A 24,208-nucleotide genomic window follows, 5' to 3' on the forward strand; every position below is an offset into this window, starting at 1 on the left:
AAGCTCTTCTGTTTTTCGTGGGGGGTGTAGCATAGGAAGAAAATGGTAGCCCACTCTTGAGTCCCCTGGATTAACAGAAGTGAGCTATGCTGTACTTTGCTTTCCTGAAGAAAAAAGCATTAGGACATTGAAGTGCTTAAATGCATTGTGACCTTTGAGAATGTGTGCTATGTGATTTCGTTTTATTTTTGGTGTTTTTCCATTATGACTGGCTGGCTGTCTCACCCCATGCTCCCCTCTGTCTGCATAGAATGGCTGCAGACAGGGTGAATAGCTCCTGTGCTGTTTGCATTTAGAAATTGGCTTTTATGAACTGCAGAATAAAGGGTGCAGCATACAGCTGTGGTGATAGTGCTATTAGCTTTCATTCCAGCAAGGAATCTCAAATCCCAGCTGGGTATTCCTGCACATAAAGGGAGTCCCACATATGGAGGATGCAGGAGAAGAGTAGATGACAGAATGAAGCATCATTGTAGTAGGGCTGGAAAGAGCCTGTGTGAAGGGATGAGAAATTGGGCTAAAACAAGGATATTGTTTTTATTTTATTTTGGTTTAGTTTCAATTAATGTGTTTGTACACCTGGCTAAGCTGAATGTGCATTAATGGAAACAATAGCATCCTTGTGAATTCTTTTGTGGCAGTATTTGCATGGTCCATGTTTTTTGTTCCTGCTGCATCTTTTTTCTTTTTTTTTCTTTTTCAATTTTATTCCTTTTTTCTGTTTGTTTTCTGCTATGTTTTCTTTTGCATTTTAGCTAAACTAAGACTTGCCATGCATGATGCCAGCGCTAGCACTCACAGCAGAGCCCTAGTCGATAAGAAGCTGCAAATCAGTATCCGAAAAGCCCGGAGCCTCCAGGATCGCATGCAGCACCAACAGCCACCGCAGCCGCTGCCTCCGCCAGCCTGCCACCCACCACAGGGCGGCACCATGGCCCAGTCTACAAGGTAGTGCGAGTACCTCACCTAGACACAGACCTGGGCTGCATCTGTGAGCAGTGCAGTCTGGAAAGAAATAGCAAACTATGTCTATTCCCCTGGATAGTCCAAGTCCTACTGTGTTACACCCTATTCTCTTCTTCTCTAGGTTAAATCCTATTATAAAACAGTCAACTACCCCATTTTCCCTCTCTCCACCACCCTTTCTCCCAGTCTTTATAGAATAGTCCAATGTGCATGTGTTCAAAATGTGATCTGTGACAGAGAATTGTAGCAGTCAGTGCCTGGCAGTGTTGATGTCTCATGCACCAAGGGAAAAAACACAATAGACAATAATCTGGCTAAAAAAAGTGGGCATGTGGTAGGATGAAATGTGACAATAATCAGGAGCAGTTTCAGGACTCAGTTAGTCAAAGACTGTACTACAGTCAAAATCTTGCTATAGTTGCTTTTATGTTGGGAACATCAGCCAGTGTGTTTAGTGCTCTGTAGTTTTAAAACTGGCAGGGACACTGATCTTTTCTTTCTAGTCCACTTCTCTAGTAGTGTACTGGTACAACTCTTGAATCCAGATCCTGATCTGTCACCTTGACTACTCCATCATTCTTCATTTTCTTTCTGTGTTTCCCAGCATCCTGTAGCCTGGCTTACCAGCCCTCCTCAGTGTCTCTTCATGATTCTTTCTTCCATACTGACTTTAACTACAGCATAATTAACTCTCTGCTGTAACCAATCCTTTCTTCCTACCCTCTCTATCATGCAGCTTAATCCTTCTTTCTTCCCATGCCATTCCCTCCTAGCACTAGACCATCCCTATCCAATTTCTAGGCTATTTCTTGAACGGTTACTTTTTTCCCCTCTCCCCTTTCTTACATGTTATATTACCAGAAGCTTAGATAAAATCTCAGATGAGAATCGTTTTTCTGTTCCTTTCTGTAAAATGCTGCATACAGCTATATAAAAACCCAGTTAATTTGCACACCTGCCAGGCTCTGGTTCATAACATTCTTTTCTTTTCCTGCAGTACTTGAATTACACGTAATGATAGCTGATCTTTTTGTCAATCAGGGGTCCATTATATCCTCTCTTACAGGAGAAATGCAGAGCTCAAATTAGGCATTTTTGCAGATTCTAAGAAAATGAAAGTGCCTTTCTTAACTAATTTTGTTAATGCTAAACTCGCTCACTGCTGCTCTGTGAAACGAGCATTACTTTTGCAAAAAGTTATATCCAACCAAATGTTAATATTTCAGCCAATGAAAAAGAAACCGTATTCATAGCCAGAGTTCTGTACTCCAGCTTTGATGTAAATAACATTGTAAACAGTACGAAGTTTGCAGTTCCTGACAGATAATGTTGTATTGCTACACACATCAACTAGGTCTTCATGGTAACTTTCCTTCCATGCATCTCAAGGAGGAACCAAAGCAGTGATCTTACATCTACTTTAAGTTTTCTGCTGGAGCTGATGTAGCCTGTCATTTTCTCATAGGCAGTGGACTTACTACTGTTAGTTCTGTCTGTATATTAAAATGCCAACTAAATGCAGAAAAATGCCAGGGATGTGTATGACCCAAAAATATAACTGTCTTGCATTGGTACATAAAAGAATGAACATTATTTTCTAGAAGTTTGCTCAGGATACAAATTATTTCAGAATAATAGTTACGTATTTAGCTTGAACTTTATTTAAGGTTTTGGATGAGTATCGTGAAAAATGAGAATATAAAGATGATAAGAGAAAAATTTCAACCTGTTCCTTCCATTTGTCAAGTCATTCTTCATGAAGTTGCCTGGAGAGAGGGGACTGTACAGAAATACTGTCAGTTCATGTTCAGATCACAGACATGTCCAAAGTATTTTAGAAGATATCTAAGATGTTACTGTTGAAAACAGTTACTATATTTTATATAAATGCTATTTTTACTCTTTTTACAGTTATCCCTACTCACATACTCAGTCTGCTGATTGAAATGCCTCTGATGCTGTACAAGAATACTTCATATAGAGCCTAATTGTAAATTGCAATTGTAAATTGCAAAATACTCTTAAAAGTATGAAATGGATTCAGTTAGATTGTTAGAGTAGGAAAACAAAGTTAGAAGCAAAGGACTAACATGTATGTCTCTAGTGAATTAATGCAAAGTCTTCATCAGAATACAGTGAGCAAAGTGTGTTGAGCTGTATGTCACCTCGTGCAAGGTCTGTACCCTAGGAATAAATGTAAGCAATGGCTACTGCTAATCATTTACTCTTCTGTGTGTTTTAGTGAACAGACTGGCCCGCTCCAAGTACTGCTGAGCCAGGAGGTACCACTGGAACCCAACAGAGAAGTGGAATTTGGGTCCAGTTCTTTCTTCCACCCACCTGCTTCCTGCCATGAATTGCACTCATCATTATATCCAGAGTCTTCCTCCTTGCCCCCCTCTGAAAGCAGTCCATCCAACAGGATCTCTCCAAACTTCCAGTCTGCTTCTGCTGATTTTCATGACCAAGTTCCCTCTTTTCCCTATAGGCAAGGGTTGGCAGAGAGGTCTGCAAGAACTGAGAATGATGCCCACAATAGTGGGGAATTTGCTGACACGACAGCCACAGGGCCAAAAGACTATAGGGATTGCTGCGGTAGCAGCAAGTTAGAAGAGGTTCATAACATAATGCCTATTCTCACACCTCACTTCAAATCCAAGGCTAACACAATAAACTCTGTGTCTTTGCCTACACTGTTTCCCTGTCCACATCCACCACAAGCTGCATCTCCTGAAAGGGACAGCCAGCACAGTCCTTGTTCCAAACTTGCAAGCTCTCCAGTGCGGCCCAACGTTGATCATTTAGGGGCCTATCATGCAGTGACCTCTGCAACTTCATCCCCTACACAGCAGTGCTCCTCGGATCCTTTGCAGAAACATAAGTACTCCAGAGCAAACAGCCAGGAGATGTTATTACCCTCACAGGGTGAATATGGCACAGCAGACGGTTGTAAATCTGAGGCTTTTAGTACAAAGGGACATGTTCGCTCCTTGGCAGAGCAGTTTCAGAAAATGCATGCAGTCTCCCAGAGAAAAGGTACTCATGAAAAAGACTGGATTACTGCAGTGTGTCAGGATGAGAAGTCTCCAAAGTTAACACAAAAATCTTTCATCAGCCGTTCATCTTCCGGTTACGGACAGCTACTCCATCAAAACCAAGAAAACAAAAACCAGTCTTCTGAAAAATTACACTCAGCTGTGGATATTAGGGACGGGGTAGTTTCTTTGAAGGGTTTTAGTGCCCAACATGTTGCTTCTATGAGTTTTTGTTCTCACAGTGAAGAACTGTGTAGAAGAGGTGGACAGACTATAGCAGACCCTGCACCCTATGTGGAAAGGCACTGTCATGATGGAGGAATGAAAGAGGTGGATGATGGAGCTGCTAGTAGCATGGTTGCCTCTATGCCTGTGGACCGTTGGGTGAATAATGTTACTAGGTATTACAGTTCTCAGAAGGCTAATAAGAATACTGAATGGCTTCCTGTACCTGGGAGGAGTCCACTCCTTTCTGATCAGAGAGCAGTTGGAGATGACTTGAGCAGGATCCCAGTACATCTGCATCCACAATGGAATCAAGACACAGAACAGGAGCTCTCAGAACTGGAATCCCTCTATCAGACTAGTCTGCAGGCATCTCAGGCCACTAGGCCTTTCTTGGGAAGACAGGACAGTGCTAGGTATCCATTTGACCAATCAGGTAAGAATGATGCAGTTATTTTTCTTGGTTGACCTGCCTATGTACTCCAATATAGGTGAAGATGCATTTTCCAGTCGATTTAGTTAAACGGGCATTAATTTGTGCACAGATGCAGAAAAATTCAAGTTTGTAGACTCTGAAAACATTCCAGCTAACTAGAGAAAGCAGTGTGATAGCACTGCCTGGGGTGGCTGCAGAGTAGCTGTTGATCTTGGCAAAAGGAGAGCAACATCTGTTAAGAGTAACGTAGAAATAGTTGATCCTGTTTTCAAGGAGGGAGCTAGCTGCTTATGTCAGGCTAATGAATTTTGCTGTTTGAAAGTCTTACATCACCTCTGGAATTTATTAAACTCTTTCTATGCCTGATGTTAATGTTCTCCACATTGGTGAATTTTTACTGATTGTATTGTAATTGAGAATTTAGTCTGTAACTGGTTGAGGGGAATAACTTTTAAAAGTGTTTCCAGATCTGAGAGTTTTGCTAAGGACTACCTGCTTTAAGTTCTGGAAAATTACTTGTGAAAGCAGCACTGAGGGTACATGAACTGCACTAAGATCCATGAGACTTTGTGGATTAGTTGGTGCTGAAAGAAAATGAACAGATTCTGTCAGTGAGGACATTCAGCTGTTGCTGGAGACATTCAACTGGAGTCTCATGACAGCAGTCCGGTTCCACTTAAGCTGATCTAATCTGCCTGAGATAGGGCAACCTTGTTTCTCCGCTTCACAAGTGAAGGAAATTTCTTTATAATCTGTGTCATAGCATTAAAGCTATGAATTTTCTGGTTAAATATAAGGCAGCCTGAAATGGTATAGGTACCAAAGTGACACAGATATAGCTATACATATATGATAAATATATATATATTGCAATGCATACACAAGACAGGTTTTCCCTTGCTCTGTACCCGTGGAGGTGGAACCTCCATCACTCCTGACAATATCAGACCTGGCTGTGATCAGAGTGAGTACTGCGATAAAGTCTTGAATGGGTTTCTGTTCAACAGCTTGAGTTTTCTCTGAACTCTCGTGTCTTGCAGTCCACTCACAGACCAGTTAAGACATTGAAATGTGGCCATTTACCATTTGTTGTCCTTTTGGTTTGTTTTCAGAGTTAGGCAGGATCTGATCTCAGAACTTTGCAGGTACTCTCTTGCATGGGCTTGAATCAGAAGGTCTTACATGTTCCAACTGATTTTGGAAGTTCTTTCTGGAAATCTACCAGGATAAAGCCCAGTTGCTTTAGTATTAGCTGGAGTTTCAGAGTTCTGTCATCAAATGACCCATTTCTTAGGCTTTCTTGTGTATTTTCCCACCACATGTATGAGGGATGTGGGATACAGATATTCTTCTCAAGTGAAGTTTATATTTGAGATCTTCTCATTTGCTGTAACTTTCTGGTTTTTCTTCCTAAGTTCTGCAAATTCAGTATAAAACTGAAAAGTTTGAACCAGTGCATCTACTGTGATGAACTGGATGAAAATCACCTGAGTTAGGTCTAGGACTGCTCTTCCTTTCTTTTAACTTGCATTACATATTCATTTGGAAATGCTGTTGAAACTTTGACCCATTATCAACTGGTTTTGTCAGACCTTTGCATTCTGAATCATGGTGAAAATGCCTCTGTTTCATTAGAGGGACTTTACAGCAGAGTTAAAGCCAAGACTTGTTTCTCTGAATGCAACCACCTCAATGCAGAAAAGGTGTTGTTATCAGCATATCACCTTTCTTCCTTTATAGAGGAACTCCCTGTGACCAGTTTAATTAGGACATTGATCTGTCTATTCCATGAGAAATTTTAGGATTGTAATTGATTGATGGGGATTGCACTGAAGTGAAGTAATTGTAGCAATCTTAGTTAAAAATAACACCTTTAACTATTTAACCAGCACAACAAATGGTTGAGAAACTAGCATTGAATGGGAAGGAGCAGATGAATGTGTGGGGAGCCTGAGGCTGACTTGTTTAGCCCAAGTTACATTAGATAACTTCCTTCTAGTGGCTGGTTTTCTGTCTCTTTGAGCACTCTAAACAATCTCACCTCTGTATCAGGCAAGTCTTGGTGTGCAGTTAAATCATTTAAATCTTAAATAGTTCAATTAACTGCTCCCCTGAAGCCTGCAGAAGGGCCAGGGAAGTAGGCATAGTATCCTTGACTGTCTCCCCTTGAAATGTTGGATATTAGCTGATATATTAATGTTCTAAGGGTCTCTGACTTCTTGTTCTGTGTGTATAGTCCCTCTGTCTTTTGCTTGAGTCAGACCTAAGATAGTCAGAAATGTGTCATAACATGCAATCAGGTGTTGAATTTAATCATAGTGTTTTCCTTCCCAGTCTCTGTGAACCTGAGTGTGAGGAAGCTGCCTGCTACAGCTGGCATGGGTCTGTCGAAAACCCCAACAGCAGAGATCGAGCGCAGTCTGTGTGGATCCACTGTCTCTTCTGCCTCCAAGGTGACATTTTGTTACTTAAGATATACTAGAGGGGGAAGGGCTTGGCCTGTGCAAGAAAGAATTTACAGTGGGACAAGTGAAACACATTATGAAAAAGGTACTGGGGTCGTTGATATTAATGTTAGAGAGAATTTCAAGTGCAGTCTAGCACAGGATTAACTAACTAAAATATGAGTGACTCATGCTACGTGCAGCCAAACGATCTAAATCCTGGCTTGGAGGAACACACCGTTGAAAACTTTAAGATCTAGTCTCTTTGAACTTAGTGACATGAATTCCCTTGCATCACAACTGATGATAACTGCTTCTTAATTTTACCACGTGCAGGGGCACAAGTTTCATTTTTTTTCACTGTCACTACGTATTTTTAAAGTGGGTGATAATTTGGTATTTACTACAATTCATAATTAGTAGCCTCAGAGTGGGAGAACATTCTTTTTCTTTTTTTCCTGGGAAGACACTGTTTAAATAACTGGCAGTTACATATCAATGCCTGTATGTGAAGACGTGAAAGTATTTTCAAGGGGAAATGACATTTCCTGTAGTATCTCTGTACTTGTTAAAGGGAGCTCCAAGTCTGTTCCTCTATGGAACAAAGGAAAGGAAAGATGGAATAAACATTTCCCTTGCTAGAATAAGATTAACCAGCTTCCAGCATTCATCAAATAAGCCTAGATTTTTTTTTTTTTTGGTATGAGAAGACAGTAGTACTTTATCATAAGATGACTGTCAGCTGTAGCCATGATTATCTCTCCAGGGGCAGTGATGCCTGTAGCAGCAGTCAGTCCTTCAGGTAGATCCGTCCCACTAGAGACATTTTGTCCTGGCTTTAGATACTTATAAAAGAACGACTCTCATTTAGATAAATCAATCTGTGTATATTTAATAATGGAACAAAAACTATAAGGAATAATATTTTTAATCAGCAGATCCAAACAGACCCATTTATCTTAAGTTTTCAAAGCAGTACCTGAATGAAGGATTTCAAGAAAGAAAAGATCATCACTGAAGTATGCTCCACTGTATTTCTATTCATCTGTTCCCTATAATTATTGTACAAAATTGATATTATGAAGAACCTTGTCTGAAATATGTGATGTTGTTTGCAGGTCACATATACCAGAGAACATAGCAGGGAACCAGAAGAGGAGGAAATATACAGTGCAGAGAATTTCCGTCGCATTGCTCGCAGTCTCAGTGGGACAGTTGTCTCAAACAGAGAAGAGACCTTGGTCTCTTCTCACAGTTTTGTAAGTAGAATGATGTGCAGCTTTCCAAAGAGCTGACATCTGTGTGTAGGGTTGCTGTTTCCTTTGTCTGCATTTAGTAGTTAACAAATGAGACAGAAGACAACTCAATAATAAGCCATGATAAAAGCCTGTCTTTTTTGTTCTCTCTTTGGAAGAAGAATGAACTTTTGTATAAGTAACAAAGCCATTTTCCTCGTGTCATTGCAGAGTAGTGGCTGCTGCAGCTGGTAGGCATGTCAGCTACATTACTTGCTAGTATGCAGAAACAACCAGTATAAACATTTTTTTCAGTTGACTTACTTTCAAGAAAGCTTCTCATACACCTATAATTAAAAACAAAAAAAACCCCACCAGTACCAAAATGAAAGTTTCTGCTCTCTTGTGAGTTTATTAAGCAAGTAGCATTTTTAGAGAGTAAAAGTAAACGTTAAAGGGGAATCAGTTCAAGACTTGGTGCAGAACATACAGACAGTTAAATACAGAAAATAACTAAAAGTAAGGAAATTGATCTTTTCTTTGTCCTCTCTGTTAAGTAGTCTTAGATGCAATTTAAAAGTGTCGGAAAAACAGTAACAATGTTTAGCAACATACAATGTCAAGTTTTGGCTTGGACTGAATTTTTTGCACACTGTACTTAAACTTTTATTTGAAACCAGCTGCGTAATAGGTGTAGAAGAGTCTTAAGTTGCAGAATCAGTTATTTAGACAGGTCAGTCCAATTGCATCTCTCTGCTGTGTACCATAAACTAAGTATATGTCAACTTCGAAGAGTTTGCTCCTCAGTGTGCTTTAGTTAAGGGCTCTGACACATACCTGGAAGTGCTGGCAGAAGCAATTAAAGACCTTTAGCTGCCCAAGTGCTGCTCTCTCGGCTAATGTTTTTACCTCCACAACACAAGCAGCCAGTGGGATGGTTGTCTGTTACTACTCTTCGAGTTAGGCACTGGGCTCAAGTCTGTGATGGTTTGTTATTGATTCCTGCTTTCTGGGGTAGGTATCTCCTAATAGAGGGAAAAGGTATAACACAGGTAAATACTTCAGCTGTGACAGGTAAATCTGTTCATAGTCTGAAATCAGAGCTTTCAGTAAAGCCTGCTAGAAAATAGAAAGGAAAAATCAGCAATACTCTGTTTCATGGCTTGTGTAGCGTACCATTTTCAGTGCTGACTGGCCTGACATTGTTTTGTGTATTCGGTTTGTCAGCCAAACCTCCAGGAGTGGTTTGTGTTTGTTTTGGCTTTTTCTTTCTGGTATAATTCCAGTCTAACAATCTTAAGTAGCCCACCACTTCAGTAAAAGCCTTACTGGATTGATGCAGTTTTTGTCTGTCTTTTTCACATACAGATGCATGTTTTTGTTCCAGTGACTCATCCCTTTCTTCCTTGGATCAACACCACCTTTGCTTGTTTCAACCCAACTCTGTGTTTACTCATCATTTTATGTTCTGTTCTTCTCCTTTCTCATTTTATAAAAGGAAGCACCAAATATGAGGAAAATGCCCGTGGACACCAGCCACCGTTCTTCCAGCTCCACTTCCCTTCCTTTCCCCCATGATCCTCCTGTATTTCCCTTTGATCCCCAGCACAACCCAAACCAGGTGCAGCACCCACCCCATGATGTACTGATGCCCAGCATGGTGGGCAAGGCACGTAAACTGTCAGGTAATAATCACAGGACTTTTCATCCTTCTTCGTGATCAGAAATATTGCTGAAGTACAGCTCCTCAGTTCTTGTCTTTCATAATGGAGTTTGCCATCTGCCTGAATTCCTCCAGAAGTCTGGAAGAGCAAATCACATTTCTTCTTCTCTCCCCTTTGGAGTTTTCCTGTGGTTCTGTGCTAAATGTGCATAACCAAAGCCAATAACCTTTATGGAAACTTTATGATGGCTTTATATAAAATCATATCAATATTTTTGTGAGTTATTTTCTTTAATGTAAAAGTAGCAGTAAGACCCACCACCTTGTTGCCATGTATGAGAGTACTTCCACAAGTTACTCATTCCCACAAATCACCCATGTGCCAGTAGAAATAACTACTTCCTGCATGAGAATTACTTTCCCTGTGACAGCATCAAAACCAGTTTGATCTACCAACCTTGAAATACTTTGTTGGGCTCCTCTATGATGAAACAAGGAGCTAGTAAAGAAATCTGAAATCTGTGACAGCAGCTGCAGTAGGATAAAGAGAGGAAATGCAGTGAGGAAAATGAATGCTGGAAAAGGTACAGCTAGCTTTTATTCAGAATTGCATGTCAGCCAGTAACTGGATGTACTAGTGATTTCACTGTTCTTCTGTCACCTGCTGACCACAGCTGAAAGTTTAGAGAGGATGAAGCAAAAATTATAACTAAGCAAACCTTTTTTTTAAATTTATTTCAGGAGATCAGAAGAACATCATCCAGAAACTTCTGGTTGTGCCTGACAGGGGTGAAGCTTTCCAAGGTGAAGACTACCCAGGTGTGGCACTGAGCTATGGGAGTCTCCCTTGTGTACCCAAAGGCACCCTCTCCCAGGGGCAAAAGCCTCGTGTTAATTTGCATTTAGGAGGTGGAGCATCAAGTGTCTCTGGCCATTTGCTGAACACAAGTTACTCTGCCGGGCAAACAGCCACGTTACCAGATAAGCGAACAACGCTCTGGGGGAAACATGCTGGCCAGCCAGGCAAGAGTTTACAGGAAGGCTTCCTCCAGCAGCCTTCACAACATCACATGCATGAATCTCACACCATCGGTTGCAGACTACCAGCCAGCACAGACTACAGCACTTTAAGAATACCACGTGAGTCTTCTTGGGATCCCGGTGCTTCTCAAGGTTGCCCTGTGCCCCCCTCTTGTGTTAAGACCCCGGGTCCAAGGAGAGTTGATATGCCTCCAGAAGAAGACTGGCGAGAGAACAGCTACACCCCTCAGCCTGGCAGAAGGCAAATGCTGCCAATGCATGTGATGGATGGGACTTTTTCTTCTGCTTCCAAGGCACACAGAAATATGCTGGCTCGAGCAGCAGCAGCTACTGGCACCATGCAAAACAATGGCTGGTGAGATCCCATCCACTCCATGTGCCCCAGTCCACCACTCTGTGAACTATGGTTATTGCCAGAGTGTGGATTGCATGGAGACAGGAAACTCTTTCAATCAGTATCTGTGCCAGTTGTCTTAAAATGTAGCTATACAGTATGTGGAAACTAATTGCACTGTATTTTGTTTCTGACACTACTGAACTGTCTGGATGGGGAATCTTAGCTATTCTAGTCCTGGCCTCTCCTAGCAAACAAGTGCTATAGGAATGGTAATTGGCTTACGGGTAAGTTCAGAAGTGTGCACACGTTTTGGAGGAAGATGGCAACTAACAAAAGGACATTTTTAAGGACTCTTTTTCATGAAATGTAGCTTTGGTAAATTCTTCACATAAAGAAACCAATCCTTTTGTTTTCTTCTCCTTCCTCTCTCCTGTTCCTTCCTAGGGGTCCTACTGACCCACCTTCCAGGTTACAGTAAATCTGCACTTGGCAGGTGGCAGTTAGTAAAGCAAACAGTTTTCAGTGTTCTAGGATCTCATACAGAGATCACAGCTGTAGTTGCTGCAGAGGAAGTGACAGGGAGATATTGTTCATTAGTAAACCCCAGTTTTCCCCACTTTAGCAAACTAACAATGCTTCAAACAGAAAAGACTGTTAATGCTGCACGCTTAGCTACACCAATGTAAACACAGAATAAGTTTAACTATTTTAGTGTCAAACATACTTGCTTTTGTAAGTATTTTTCAAATAAATCTATGAAAATAGTTCTATTTACCTGTCTGTGTTTGATCTTTCTTTTCTGTTTAGTTTTACTCTTCAGTTGGCTGGGAACTTCTGATTCATTTTCTTACACGTGAACAAACATGAGTAAGTTGTTCATTCTAGTTCATTAACAAAGTTTATGTAATAAAGAGTTAGATTGGAGGACATGCCTAATTTTGATTCAGGACTTGAGGTGTTTCATTACTACTCAGCACTTAAATTTCACCTCATAAAGGACAATAATTTAATGTCCTTTGAAAAGTATTTTGAGACTGACATCTTCTTTTAAGGAATACTACATCTATGCAAGATGGCAGTATATGCAGATATACAGAAAAATAATTAGAAATGATTGGTGGGGTGAGAAGTGTCATTTTAATCACACTTGCACTCCTGCTCCTGCAGACACTTTCAGGTGTGGTGGCTATGAGGTGTTCAAAAGCATGGGAATTCTGTTCCATGCTTGTCCTGGTCCGTGATTCTGCTGGGAGCAGGGCTGGAGCTGTGGTGGTGCCAGTGCTGGTGGAAGGCCTGCCCTGCCCTGCCCTGTTAATTCACAGTGTTCCTCGTAACCTACGCTCTCTGACCCGAGGGGCTTCGCTCTCATTTCATGCTTTGCACCTCAGGGCTTGATGGAATTCCATCAGTTGTTGCTGTTTAGCCTGAGATTGATTCTCATTCATTTCAGTTAGTGTAATTTGTCAGTTTCTTGTTTCTAAATACTCACTATTGTTTCTGTTATTGTTGCAGTCTCCTGTAACTACATTTTACATTTTGGATTATGTTGCACACTTCTTTGTACTTAGCTGCCCCACTAGTAGTGGTTACCAGAACAAAGCACTCTGTTCTCCCACCCATCTATTCCAAAAAAACCCCTCATGACTTTTGACTTTCTTACATAAAGGTTTTGCCAACTTCATAATGTGAAACTTTCAATAGTATTAATTTTCTAAGTATAAACAAATGGAGTTTATATTTTACTTGAAACAACTGTTTGATTCCCAATAGACACGGAATTGTTAGTCTCTCATGCCATAGCCACCTCTGTTTTCAGCTTTTTGATACTTTCAGTGGTTGGTGAAAGCTGCAGTAGCCCCAGGATGGAAGTGAGGACATGGATAAGTATTTGACACTTTGCTTGACTCCAACGGTAAAAAATTCAGGTTGCAGACTGAGACTTAATAGTCTTGATAATCTCAAAAAAACAAGCTGCCAAAACAAAGTACAAAGTCATGTCTTCAAAAATCAATATAAAGTATGAAACTCTTGCAACTGAAGACAGCATGGATGCTTAGCTTTATTATGTCCTAGCAACCAGGAAAGAATGTAAAGCTCTGCAGAATAATTCTGAATTGATGCAATTTATTTAAATAATTAGTGGTAACCAGGTGGGTTTGTTTAAGGGAACTGTTGTGTTTATTCTCTTCTAGCTACCAGGTTTCAAAACTTTTTAAAATGTCCTTTGTATATCAGTTGCTTTCTGTGAAGTTAACCAGAGGCCTGAAAAGGAAAAGCTGGGTCCATAGCAAGCAGTATATTAGTGCATCTGAAGAGAAACAAACTGAAGTACATTCAGCAATATATTTAACATGGGAGAAAACGTGAGACTGGAAAAACACCGTTAGTTCAGCTTGTGCCTGCAAAGTTTAGTAAGGTCAGTAAGATCAAATTAACTACAAAGTAAATTTTACTAACTTGTCTTTTCAGTGATATTTATACTATACAAAAGTCAATTACACAGTAGTTTAATAGCTTGTTAAAGTTCACTGTTGCCTATAGGAAGGGTGAGGAGGGGGTTCCCACAGCAGCTATTTAGAATTCTTAAGAGTTTACAGTTTGTAAGTTTTGATGCAATATAACCTTGTCTTTGTCCCTGGCTGAAGAGTATGTTATTGGATGGAATTAAATGAAAATAATGCCATATACATTTAAATTCGCCTTTTTAAAATAAGTGAATGTCAGTTCTCCTAGAAATAAAATTCTTTTTCCCCTCTATTTCTGTGATCTCTCATTGTTTTTGTAATATGCATTTAGACCTAACTGTGTAGGGAGCAAAAAAAAGGCAATAATAAAATGAAAAGTAACTTGGTGTCCTAGCAGTAGCAAAATCATGTTAATATGATCTTTCTGTGTATGGAAAAGGAACTACTTAGCACAGTTCCTTCTCTTGAAGGGAACCAAGTTTGTACCCGCTGTCTGTGGAAATCACATTCAGACCTGCTGAGCAGCAGATGTGCTCAAATGGAGCGTGCAGCACTTGAGAGTTACCCAAAATGTGCTCTGCTTTAGAGAAGGGAAGTGCAAGGGAAGTGCCTGTTTCTTTTTAACAAAGGCTACTGCACCCACATTAAGATCGGGGGATTTGGGAAGAGGGAAGGAACTGTCTTACTGATATTTTCCCCGATTGCTAACATTGCTGGAATGGACTTACCAGTGGTGGTTGGGTAGGACATAGAAAGTACAGGTAGGATTCCAGAATACTGGAATTCACGCAGGTTTTGCATCTAATGTGATGTAGGGAGAGGGGCAGGACAGAGGTGTAGGGAGAAGAGAAGGAAAGCAAAAGAAAGGGTGGATTGGCTTAGGAAGGAACAGATGCATAGGTGGAAAAGGCAGAATGAAAGGAAATGTGTGCTTATCTTTGCTCAGATGTGTCTCTTTTCAAGGAACACTCAGTAATCGGTCTAAATTTTCCTTCCTTCTTTCAGTGGATAGATTCCTGTACAGAGATGGTCCTCAGCAGCAGTGGGGTGCTGAAGCTTTTGAGAAGGGAGGATTGACTGATGGAGAGAGTAGGCAATGTTCTTTGTGGCAGTCTTTAGTTACGTTCCTGCCATGGTAAATGAAACTGTGCAGAAGCATTTACATACTGCTGCTATATGTATAAATAGACATTGGACAAACAGTGTAGGGTAAGTCAGTGTTTGTGCCAGCTTGGGCAAAGATAAAAACGTGCTTGGGATTTACAAACACCTCACTGAAGTTAGATGGGTTCTGGAGTCTCCTACCACTGCGCTGTCTCCTGTTCAGCACTGTGGCTCAGAAAAAGCAAAAGTACGATATTTTCATCCATCTGTGCTTGCTGCCTCTAGCATTTTATCACTGCATAGTCCAGAATCTTTTCAAGTCTAGTTAGGTATCTGTAAGGCTTTTTTAGGGCTCATTCTTCCCCATTACTATCGCTGATGGAATTACCTTTAAAGTTTCATAAAATGTTTTAGAAAAAGCATGTTAGATCAAATACTTTCTAATTCTCTTGCTATCTGCATCATTCTTCTAGTTCATTGAATTATTATTTTTTTTAATCCTTTAAAACCCAAGCAATATAACTTGGAAATGTTTTTAATATTGCTTTTTGATTAATGGAAAAATATTAACTAAGACCAGCTATACAGTCACTTCAGAACACTGATATTTTTGCTAGCATGTTTGTGGAAGCAGATGCAAATGGAGGAGTTCTGCTGAAGAAACACAAACTTCCTTATTGGCATCAACAGAATTGTTTTATTATTAATTCTGGAGTGAGTAAACACTGAGTAAACTCATGAATAAGAAGGTCAAGTGTCTGTTTGTAAACTAACTTACATTAGGTTTGTTGAAGGAGGATTATCTTCAGTTTTAGCTGGCCCAGTCCCAGATGATTCACCAGTTAATAACAGGCTTGAGAAGTTTTATGTGTGTATATATCACTAATCAAAATAATTTAAAGTATGAACATGAGAAAAGTGAATACAATAAGCTGTACTTCAGTAATAACTATAAGAATCGTTTCATATTGCTAAATTTTAGCTTAGTGATTTTGATGGCAGAGTTATCCATCATTCCAGGGTTTTACGCAAAATTTATACCAGTTAATTATTATGTGACTGTCAATTGAGGGAGCTCCAAGCACAGAACTCTTGCTTAAGAGTTTACAAAAAAAAATTTAAAAATCAAACTATTCAAGATTGTCTTAAATTGCTGAAAGCACATTAAAGCCATGAGCATGCTAACAGGCAATATCTCTGTGAAGGTTCAGACTGACTTTTTTTTAAGATCTAAAATACGTCAATCAAATGGAACATTATACTACAGTTAAGTCAGCTACAAGTTTTTAGAAATCAGGTATGTATTTTAAAGTACACTTAAGAAGAACTAACCAATTTTTCATGGTACTATGTATTAATTGTTCCTAATAGTATGAAATAATGCATACATTCCCTTTTTTTTCGTAACTCAGTTAATTTCTCCAGATAGAGTAAAAATATCTCAGTTGACGTTAAGCAACCATTTCAGTGCTGTAGACTGGTTTTGGGTAACTGCCCTTAGAGGCTTAAAAGAAGCTACTTAATATAGCAGATGTTACAAGCCAGGTTTTTGACACCTTACTCATCTGATGAGAGAGAAGAAGGTATGTGTGTGGGAGTCTTGACTGATCAGTAAACTACTGATTTGAGCACGAGGACATAATTCATGTGACGCGCTCAGAGGTACAGACGAGAAAATAAAATTGTAATGACTTCTTATGGTGGGTGGGGGGAAGCCCACATCTCTTCAGTGGTTTCAGAATTGTCTATTTGCATATAAAGTTACTGGGACAAAATACGTCCCAAGCTGGGAGAGCTTTTAAATGATTATGTGGATTATTTTGATATATCCATGAGATACCCTTTTCTGCATTCATTTTTCGTGACCTTGGGGTTGCCCAAGGCCATTTTTTGTTCAACCCTATCCAATCCCATTGTAACAGTTAACTCTTACTAGTACTTCATGGTATTTGGTCTCAGGAACTTTGGAAAAGGATGCAGAGAGGTAAGCTGAAAGCATGGTTGCACTTTCACCATGTAGTCACGATGGCCAGATGCATTTGTGAGAAAAGAGTGCATGAACTCTTCAGCAACTGAGTTGTCATATCTGCTTTTCGTGGGTTTGTTCCCCCCACACTTTCCTTTAAAATTGATTAATGGGATTTCTCTGATTTGTATGATGTCACTGTTGTACTGGGGACGGCAAGAATAATGACATAGTTCAGGAAGAAATGGAATTATTTAATAAATTACAAACTTGTTTATATAACTTGGCATGAGGCCATTGGTCCTTTGACCATCCACCTCTCAGAATGATTGGTTAAGACCCTACAACACGCATTTTAAAATATTTTCTCCGGTGTACCATAACAATACTGCATAACAAGCTTGCACCTGTGAGAGTAAAGTCTTGGTTTACAAAACCCTCAAACTGTTTTCAGCTAGCCTGCGTGAGAAAGGCAGTACTTTCACAGGATGCTGGCAAAAAGCTGGATAGTTTCTCTGCTTTAAGCTTTTCAGCATCCACAGTATGACATCATGTTCACGAATCAACAAAGTTAAAAAAAATAGCAAAGTATCACACTGTTTTCTATCATAGCTCCTGTTACACAGCAGTAGTAAGTTAGGGGTTTTTTTTGCAAGGTCCTATACGTAGACCTGCTTACCTTGAGTACTTTGTCAGTTAAGTCTCTTGCTTGTGGAGGCGCTGAGGAAACCAGAGAACACAAAGGAGGGCAGCAAAAAGCAGAGTGAACTCAATTTTTAGAGTGAGTAGAGGTGACTATTAATAGCCTATTAATATCATTAAGGTAGTAAGATAAATGAAGAGAGGGAATTGGTTGGTCTCAGATGGTAGGAGAAAGAGCAATCACTTAAGGCTAAGGAAGGCAAAGTTTGAACTAGATAATAAGGGCAGGGGAAGGAAGGCTTTAAGCGGAGAAAGTGATGTTTTGAGGAACCTAAGGAAGAGTTTGAGGTACCATCACTCTAGAGGTGTGAAATTTAAATCAGAGATGTGGCTGGTAGGGTTTGGTATGTAAAAGTCACCTGAAATCCTGGAGTCAGGTTGGGCTGCTTTAGCCTGTTTTTTACAGTTGCGATATGATGCGAATAATGCCTGTGGCCTTGACTAGCTTTTATAATGTAGCCTGTACTACTTCAGCCTGTTGACAGAGGTTTTCGGGCAATGAGGGAAATGTGTGCAGAAAGGGAATGGGACAGGATAGACTCTAGTAGTAAAGTAGCTTGTCATTTTATACCAGCAACTATAATAATTTGGTTTGGGTTTTTCTCTTTTTAAGTCAGTGCAGCTTCTCAGTATTGGATGACATTGGGAGTTGGAGTATTGCAGTGATAATGACTTTGTAGTGCTGGAGAAAATTGCTTAAGACAATGTTTTCAACCTTTCTGATAATAAAATTTGTCATAAAATATCTGAATTGGGACAGCAGGGAAACCTTGTGCCCTCTTTAAAGAAAGTTTTCAAGTATTCATATTGGAACTCAGTACAGCAATATGTCAAGATGTATTTAAAATAATATGTGCCTTGTTTTGAGGCAGTCTTACTGTTTATACCAACCCCAGTACCATTTCTGGCATTTCAGAAAGGACAGCTTCAGACAGTCACTAGTGAGAGTCAATGAAATGGAACAACTTAAAAGTTTTGTCTTCATCTTATTCTCCTGCTTATATCACATCTTCCCCTCTCAGACCTGGTTTATCTTTGCAAGATATGTTCTGTGCATCTTTCTCTTGGGATCTGGAATATATCTCTCTCTCCTGTGAATCAGTTTCCTTCTTAGTTTTCAAAAAGTTCTTCTTGATAATTAGATGATTCTGGGACATTGTATTGTGCCAGTTTTTAAGGTATGTCACTGTTAGAGTCAGAAGAGACTGTTTCCTCCTGCATGAGATGGCTACAAAATTTCACATAATCATTTTTATGTCTGACTTCTTTCTGCTTGAACTTCAATAAACAGCACTTGTCTGGGGCAATGATTAACTAAAATACAGTTGCTACGATACCTTGCAGCCCTCCATCAGGGGAGGTGTCAGAAAAGTTGGTTTTAACATAGCACCTTTTTGTTTAAATAGCTCTTGCAAGCTGCTTCAGCAGGTACTGCATTGAGATAGAGCAGAAGGAAATCAGGTGTCATCTGCATCCCAAATGGTCCCATTCCCTGTGGTACAGAAGAAGATGGATTGGTTTGATTATTTCATATGCTTCTCCTGCTGAATTGTTTCTCCATTACAATAGCAACTGTTGAGAAAGCAGTCCAGTGCTAGCAGCTAGGTAATGGTTTGGAATATCCCATCAGAATAGGAATTAATCAGCTTTTCCTTTTTCCTTTTTCTTTTCCTTCTTTTCTTGGAACAGAATGGCCACTTGGTGGCAAAACTGAACAGGAAGGAAAATATGACTCTTCTTTTCCGATTTATCTGGCATTTTTGGGAAACTCACAGGATTATAAAGGCATACTGCCTTCTACCTGCAAGGCTATATTTGTATTTGTAATTGTGTTCCTAAATTCCTACAATCATAATGCTACTTGTGGTGCTGGTGGAAGATGTTTAATTCCTTGGACACAAGGTGTATCAAATCGATCATCTTTACCTTCCGCAGGAGGTAAATTGGGGCAATGTGAATGTCCCTTCCAGAGTCTCTAGCAGATTTAGACAATACCACATGAAAAACCTTCAGTGACAAGATAAAGGGCTTAGGGAGAGAGGCAACTACATATTTCTGCCTAATGAAGATTTTGATATTGTCTTAATGAGAATTGCACATGCTCAGCATTTATTGAGGTAAACTAAAATATGTCAGAAAAATGACAATAAAATGCCAAGGTAGCTGTGCTAGCCAACTTCTTTTTCTAGCTGCTGTTATCAATAAAAATGGTCAAATAGTTAATATTTTTAGGAGGCGTGATTTGTAGGGAGACATAATAACATTTTTCATATCAACCTGATGTATTGGGAGAGCAAACCCAGCAAGGTTTCATTCATATGAGCCTTTTCTTCAGGTGATGCCTGGATATAACTGAAAGTGTTTCAGCATGCAGGGCACTAGGTATGCTGCCTAGAAGCTGATAATGTCCCCTTCTGGCACAGCATCATAACAAAAGAATAATATGCTGTGCTTTTTCCTCAGTGAGCATTCTGACTATGTCAACTCCTTTTATTTCACACCCCAGGGAACATGGCTGCAGGCTCCTGAGAGAAGTGAACAGTTCAAATAAGTAAGGCATCTCTCTTGCAACTGCACTTCAGGTGAGGTGAAGAGGAGATTCCTGACAACACTCAGTAAGGTCTCTGGCTCCCTGTGTGTTTGGAAATGTATGGACAAATGAATTTCTTTATAATGTGGGACCCTCTGCTGTCTCATGCTGTCAAAAATTCAAACTGCATTTATTACTGGGCTCCTCTTGATTTTAAATACGAGACTGAATTCATTCCCCCTGCTCCTTGTTTCAGCAGATCTACTTTAAGCTGATGTTAAAATCAGTAGGAGCGACATTTACTTACTGCCCTTCCTGTCCTGTGCTCTCCCTGCATACTCTGAATGGATACACATCCTTGCTATTGAAGGAAATGAGTTTTTGTCCTATTTAAAAACCAGGCCCTTCAAATTGATTGTACAATGACAGACATTTGCAGAACATGTGGTATAAAGTAGTAATTCCTGCTGCTGGAAAGCTTAGCGATTAAATCCAAATAGTCATCCAGGATTTTTTCCATGACACTCTAATGTATTCCAGCTCTCTTTTTGCATGCATGCACACATTTTACTTGTGGGCATGGAATTACTAGAATTCTGTTTTTCCAAAACTTTGGAGCCTTGCAAGTGTACTAATAAATACCCCAAGGGTTTATCATTCTTATTCCCTTAAAATTTTCATTTGCTTCCTTGAATGTTTTTATGTGATGTTTCATTCAAAGTTTCTTGCTTGTACTGTCTTGGCTGTAAAATAAAAAAAAAGCATGGTTAACCCAAGCACTTGTGTGACCTATCAATTTCAATGTTTTTTGCTTAAGCCAAAGAGTTTTCCATGCTCAGCATGGCAGATCCTCACCTCAGGTGTCATCCTTTCCCTTGGACCTGAATGGGGCAAGAACCAAGACCTTGCTGGAAACCACTACTTCTGAATGGCTTTTTTTTCTTAAATTCCTGGTTTATTGTATGGAATAGATTGCACAGCTCAGTGCAAATAATGCATCTGAGCTTCCTTGTTAGCTGGGATGCAAAGCAGCAACTTTTAGAAAAGCATATTTAATCAAATGCAGTATATGTGTACATGTTAAGATGTTTGCTAGATCTCGCTGGTGTGTTGGCTGATATTTAAGTGATGCAAAATCTGAAGATTTTCAGTTGGCTGATTATTGTTTGGGTTTGTTTTGCTTTGTGGGTTTTGTTTGTGGGTTTGCTTTGTTTGGTTTAAATGCAGCTCATTTCTGTGATCTCAAGTACAGTGCCAGTCCTACAGCCAACCTCCACTGGTACAACTGAGAAGACACTAAATCAGAGGAAAGAGGATGAGGTTATTAGCTGCTACAAAGGAGAGCAAGAACTACTTAGCTTTTTTCATCAGCAAAGTTAATTTAATATGGAGTAGTCATAATGACCAGATAACCTTATAGTTAGTATGAGTTGTACCAATCTTTTGGCCGAGGCAAAGCCCTGTCTTACGCCCTGCATCTGGCTGGACTTACTGCTCTGCACACCATTTGCATGGTTTGTATAGAACGTAAGGGCTGTAATCTGCTGCCTTTGCCCAGACCGGGCCGTGGTGCAGAGCCTCTGCCCCCTTGTCAGCCTGCGCAGCTTTGGGGCATGTCGGGGATGAGGCAGGGCAGCTCCTGCCGCCGTACCCAGGGCCATCCATACTCTTCGGTCCACTCTTTTCAGCACCAGGGGGGAAGTAGAGAAGTCTGGCTGAATTATCTGGTACTGGGAGCTTGCCCCAAGCTGTGGTCAGGTTCTCACTGAGGGGGAACTTCTATTTCCTCCTCCTTTCCTGCCGCGCTGGCGCCCGGTGAGGGCACGGGCGCTGCCCCTCTCTCCGCGCTGGTTGCCTCGCCACCCCACAACATGGCTCCCACAGCTGTGCCACCCCCGGCCCCACGGAGCTCTCCAAGGTGGCTGCCGGCCTTCGCCCGCGCGGGGTCGCTGGGGGCCGGGCCATCCGCCGCACCGCCCCCTCAGCCCCGGCCTGGCGCCCGCCCGTCCCGGGGCGGGGGCGCTCCGGCCGTCTCGCCCGCCTCCCCCTGCTGTCCGGGGCGCGCCTGGAGGCGCCGGACCGCATTCCCCGCCCCGCCCCGCGCCGCCGTCCCGGGTCGGGCGGGAGTCTCGCCGCGGTCCCGGTCGGGGCCGGCAGTTCCGCGCGCTCCCGCGGTGCCCGGCGGGCGGCGGCGCGGTGCATGCCGGGCCCGGGGCGGACCGTCCCCGCGCTGCGCCAGGAGCCGCGAGCCGCGCCCGCCGCCATGTTCCGCCGGGCCGCCGCCGCCCGGCGCCTGTAGCCGCCCCCGCCCGCCCCGCCGCGCCCCGCCAGCCGCCGGCGGAGGGGCGGACGAAGGCGCTGCCGCGCCCAGCAGCCGCCGTCGGAGCCCGGCAGCACCCAGCGATGTCCGCCAAGGAAGGGAGCAAGGTGCTGCTGCTGACGCCCCACGCCACCAGCGAACGCGCCGTCAAGGGTGAGCGTCCCGCCGTCCCGCAGAGGGAGCATGGCTGCATGGCGCGGCGGGGCCGTGACCCCCGCCCGAGTGCCGGGGCCCGCCTGGGCGCGGAGAGGCGGCCCGGCCGTGGGGAGCGGTGCCTTCCATGTGCGGGCCGGGCTGCCCTGCCCGCAGGTGGGGACGGGTGCGCAGCCCGGCACCGTGCGGAGGCGTAGGATGCCCTCACGGGCGTGGGAGTACCCGGGGTCGGCTCTGCTGAAGGCGGGGGACGGAGCGGGGCGCGGGCAGGCCCGTGAGGGCGGCGGGGCCGCTGATGGCAGCGGTGGCCGGGGCCTGCGGGCCTGGCGCGTCCCGCCCGGATGCGCTGCCCGGAGCGTGTGCGGGGCTGGCCGGGGGCACCGCCGCATCCCGGCCCCTCCGCGCCCCGGCTCTGCGGGGCTTTTCCGCTGTCTGCGCAGGGGAGAGCCCTGTAATTGCAGACGCTGACAGCGCCGGGGAAGAGCGAGTGGGAAGGTGCTGCCGCCCGTTCTATTGGCTGCTGTTCTCAGGTTCCAGTTCTGATGGAGAAAAATCACCTTGATCTATTTCTTTGTGGCCTTCCTTGGTAATCTCGTGGGGAGCCGTGAAAAGTCAAACGTTATACTTCTTAGGAGAAAAAATAAAGCATTTAATAGTAGATATATCTGTCTAAAACTAGGGTGGTCTAGCGACCAAAATGGTATAAAATAGCAAGTTCTTTTCTCTGAACCCCATGAAGTGTGTCATTTTAGTTTTTGTGAGGAGAATAATCCTTTGCAGCCAGAACATCCTGAAATATGTGTGTTAGACCTAAATTGATAGTTAATGGTATAGCATATCTAGTGCCTCAAAGAATTCCTAGGTTGTGTTTACTCAAGTTGCACATCATTTTATTTTGATCCCAGTGGTTTTCCTGTTGAACTGAATTCGGTGGTGTCAGTGTGGACAATTGCTATGGCAGGCCTGGGCTGTTGGGAATCACAGGTGTATGCAAGCAGTCTCCTTTTAAGACTGGCATTCCTAGGAACACAGGGTCTGACTGAGTTCGAAGGGGTGCAGAACAGGGGGCCTTGAGAAATGAAAAGGATGCATTTGTCTTCAGCAGGTGTTAATTAAAGCCTTGGAATCCCATTGTATGTTTTGGACATTGGCATGTTTTCTAGTAAACTGGAGAGCTTTACTCACAATAAGTTGTTTTGAATTGCTCATTTTGAATTGCTTTACCTGTTGATTTGTTTGAAGAAATTGCAAGGGTAAAAGTAGAAAATGTTAAAACCAAGTCTATTGGAAACATGTATTCATTAGGTGCTACTTCAGTGTGTAGTGTTTAGACGTGCTGAATTTTTGTACCTTTACTGCAATTTGTGGTAAGAAGTTAAGTTCTTCAAACAATGTAAAAGAATTAATAGTAAGTGATCAGATACCTTAGAACGCAGTGGAAAACCTGGTGATTTCCAATCACTTAATAATTCAGCTTGTTAAATGTGACCTATGCATCTGGTTGTTTAAAATAATAGTTAAGACTTGCTTCATTCTAAGCAGAATTACTGCCCGAGTTTGCAGTATTTCTTTGAACCTGGATGTTA

The 24,208-nt window shown here is 42.0% G+C and overlaps 2 protein-coding genes across 11 annotated transcripts in view; both read left to right on the forward strand.

Moving 5' to 3' along the window:
- The window catches only part of USP54 (ubiquitin specific peptidase 54), a 96,361-nt gene extending 82,222 nt beyond the window's left edge, over positions 1-14,139 (forward strand). For 3 of the 5 annotated variants that reach the window (XM_069019387.1, XM_069019386.1, XM_069019388.1), the window contains exons 18-23: positions 756-948; positions 3,209-4,662; positions 6,997-7,115; positions 8,225-8,365; positions 9,840-10,026; positions 10,746-14,139. In XM_069019387.1, coding sequence (XP_068875488.1) covers positions 756-948; positions 3,209-4,662; positions 6,997-7,115; positions 8,225-8,365; positions 9,840-10,026; positions 10,746-11,404 — 2,753 coding nt within the window. In that variant the 3' untranslated portion in view covers positions 11,405-14,139. Of the gene's footprint in view, positions 1-755; positions 949-3,208; positions 4,663-6,996; positions 7,116-8,224; positions 8,366-9,839; positions 10,027-10,745 lie in introns of those variants that run through there. The other 2 variants (XM_069019389.1, XM_069019390.1) reach the window with 2 other exon arrangements.
- Positions 14,140-22,419: 8,280 nt separating this feature from the next.
- The window catches only part of PPP3CB (protein phosphatase 3 catalytic subunit beta), a 47,181-nt gene continuing 45,392 nt past the window's right edge, over positions 22,420-24,208 (forward strand). For 2 of the 6 annotated variants that reach the window (XM_069019391.1, XM_069019392.1), the window contains exon 1: positions 22,420-22,622. In XM_069019391.1, coding sequence (XP_068875492.1) covers positions 22,553-22,622 — 70 coding nt within the window. In that variant the 5' untranslated portion in view covers positions 22,420-22,552. The remainder of the gene's footprint in view (positions 22,623-24,208) is intronic. The other 4 variants (XM_069019393.1, XM_069019394.1, XM_069019396.1 and 1 more) reach the window with 3 other exon arrangements.

This window comes from Aphelocoma coerulescens, chromosome 6 (genome assembly GCF_041296385.1).
Source record: "Aphelocoma coerulescens isolate FSJ_1873_10779 chromosome 6, UR_Acoe_1.0, whole genome shotgun sequence".
Taxonomy (NCBI): domain Eukaryota; kingdom Metazoa; phylum Chordata; class Aves; order Passeriformes; family Corvidae; genus Aphelocoma; species Aphelocoma coerulescens.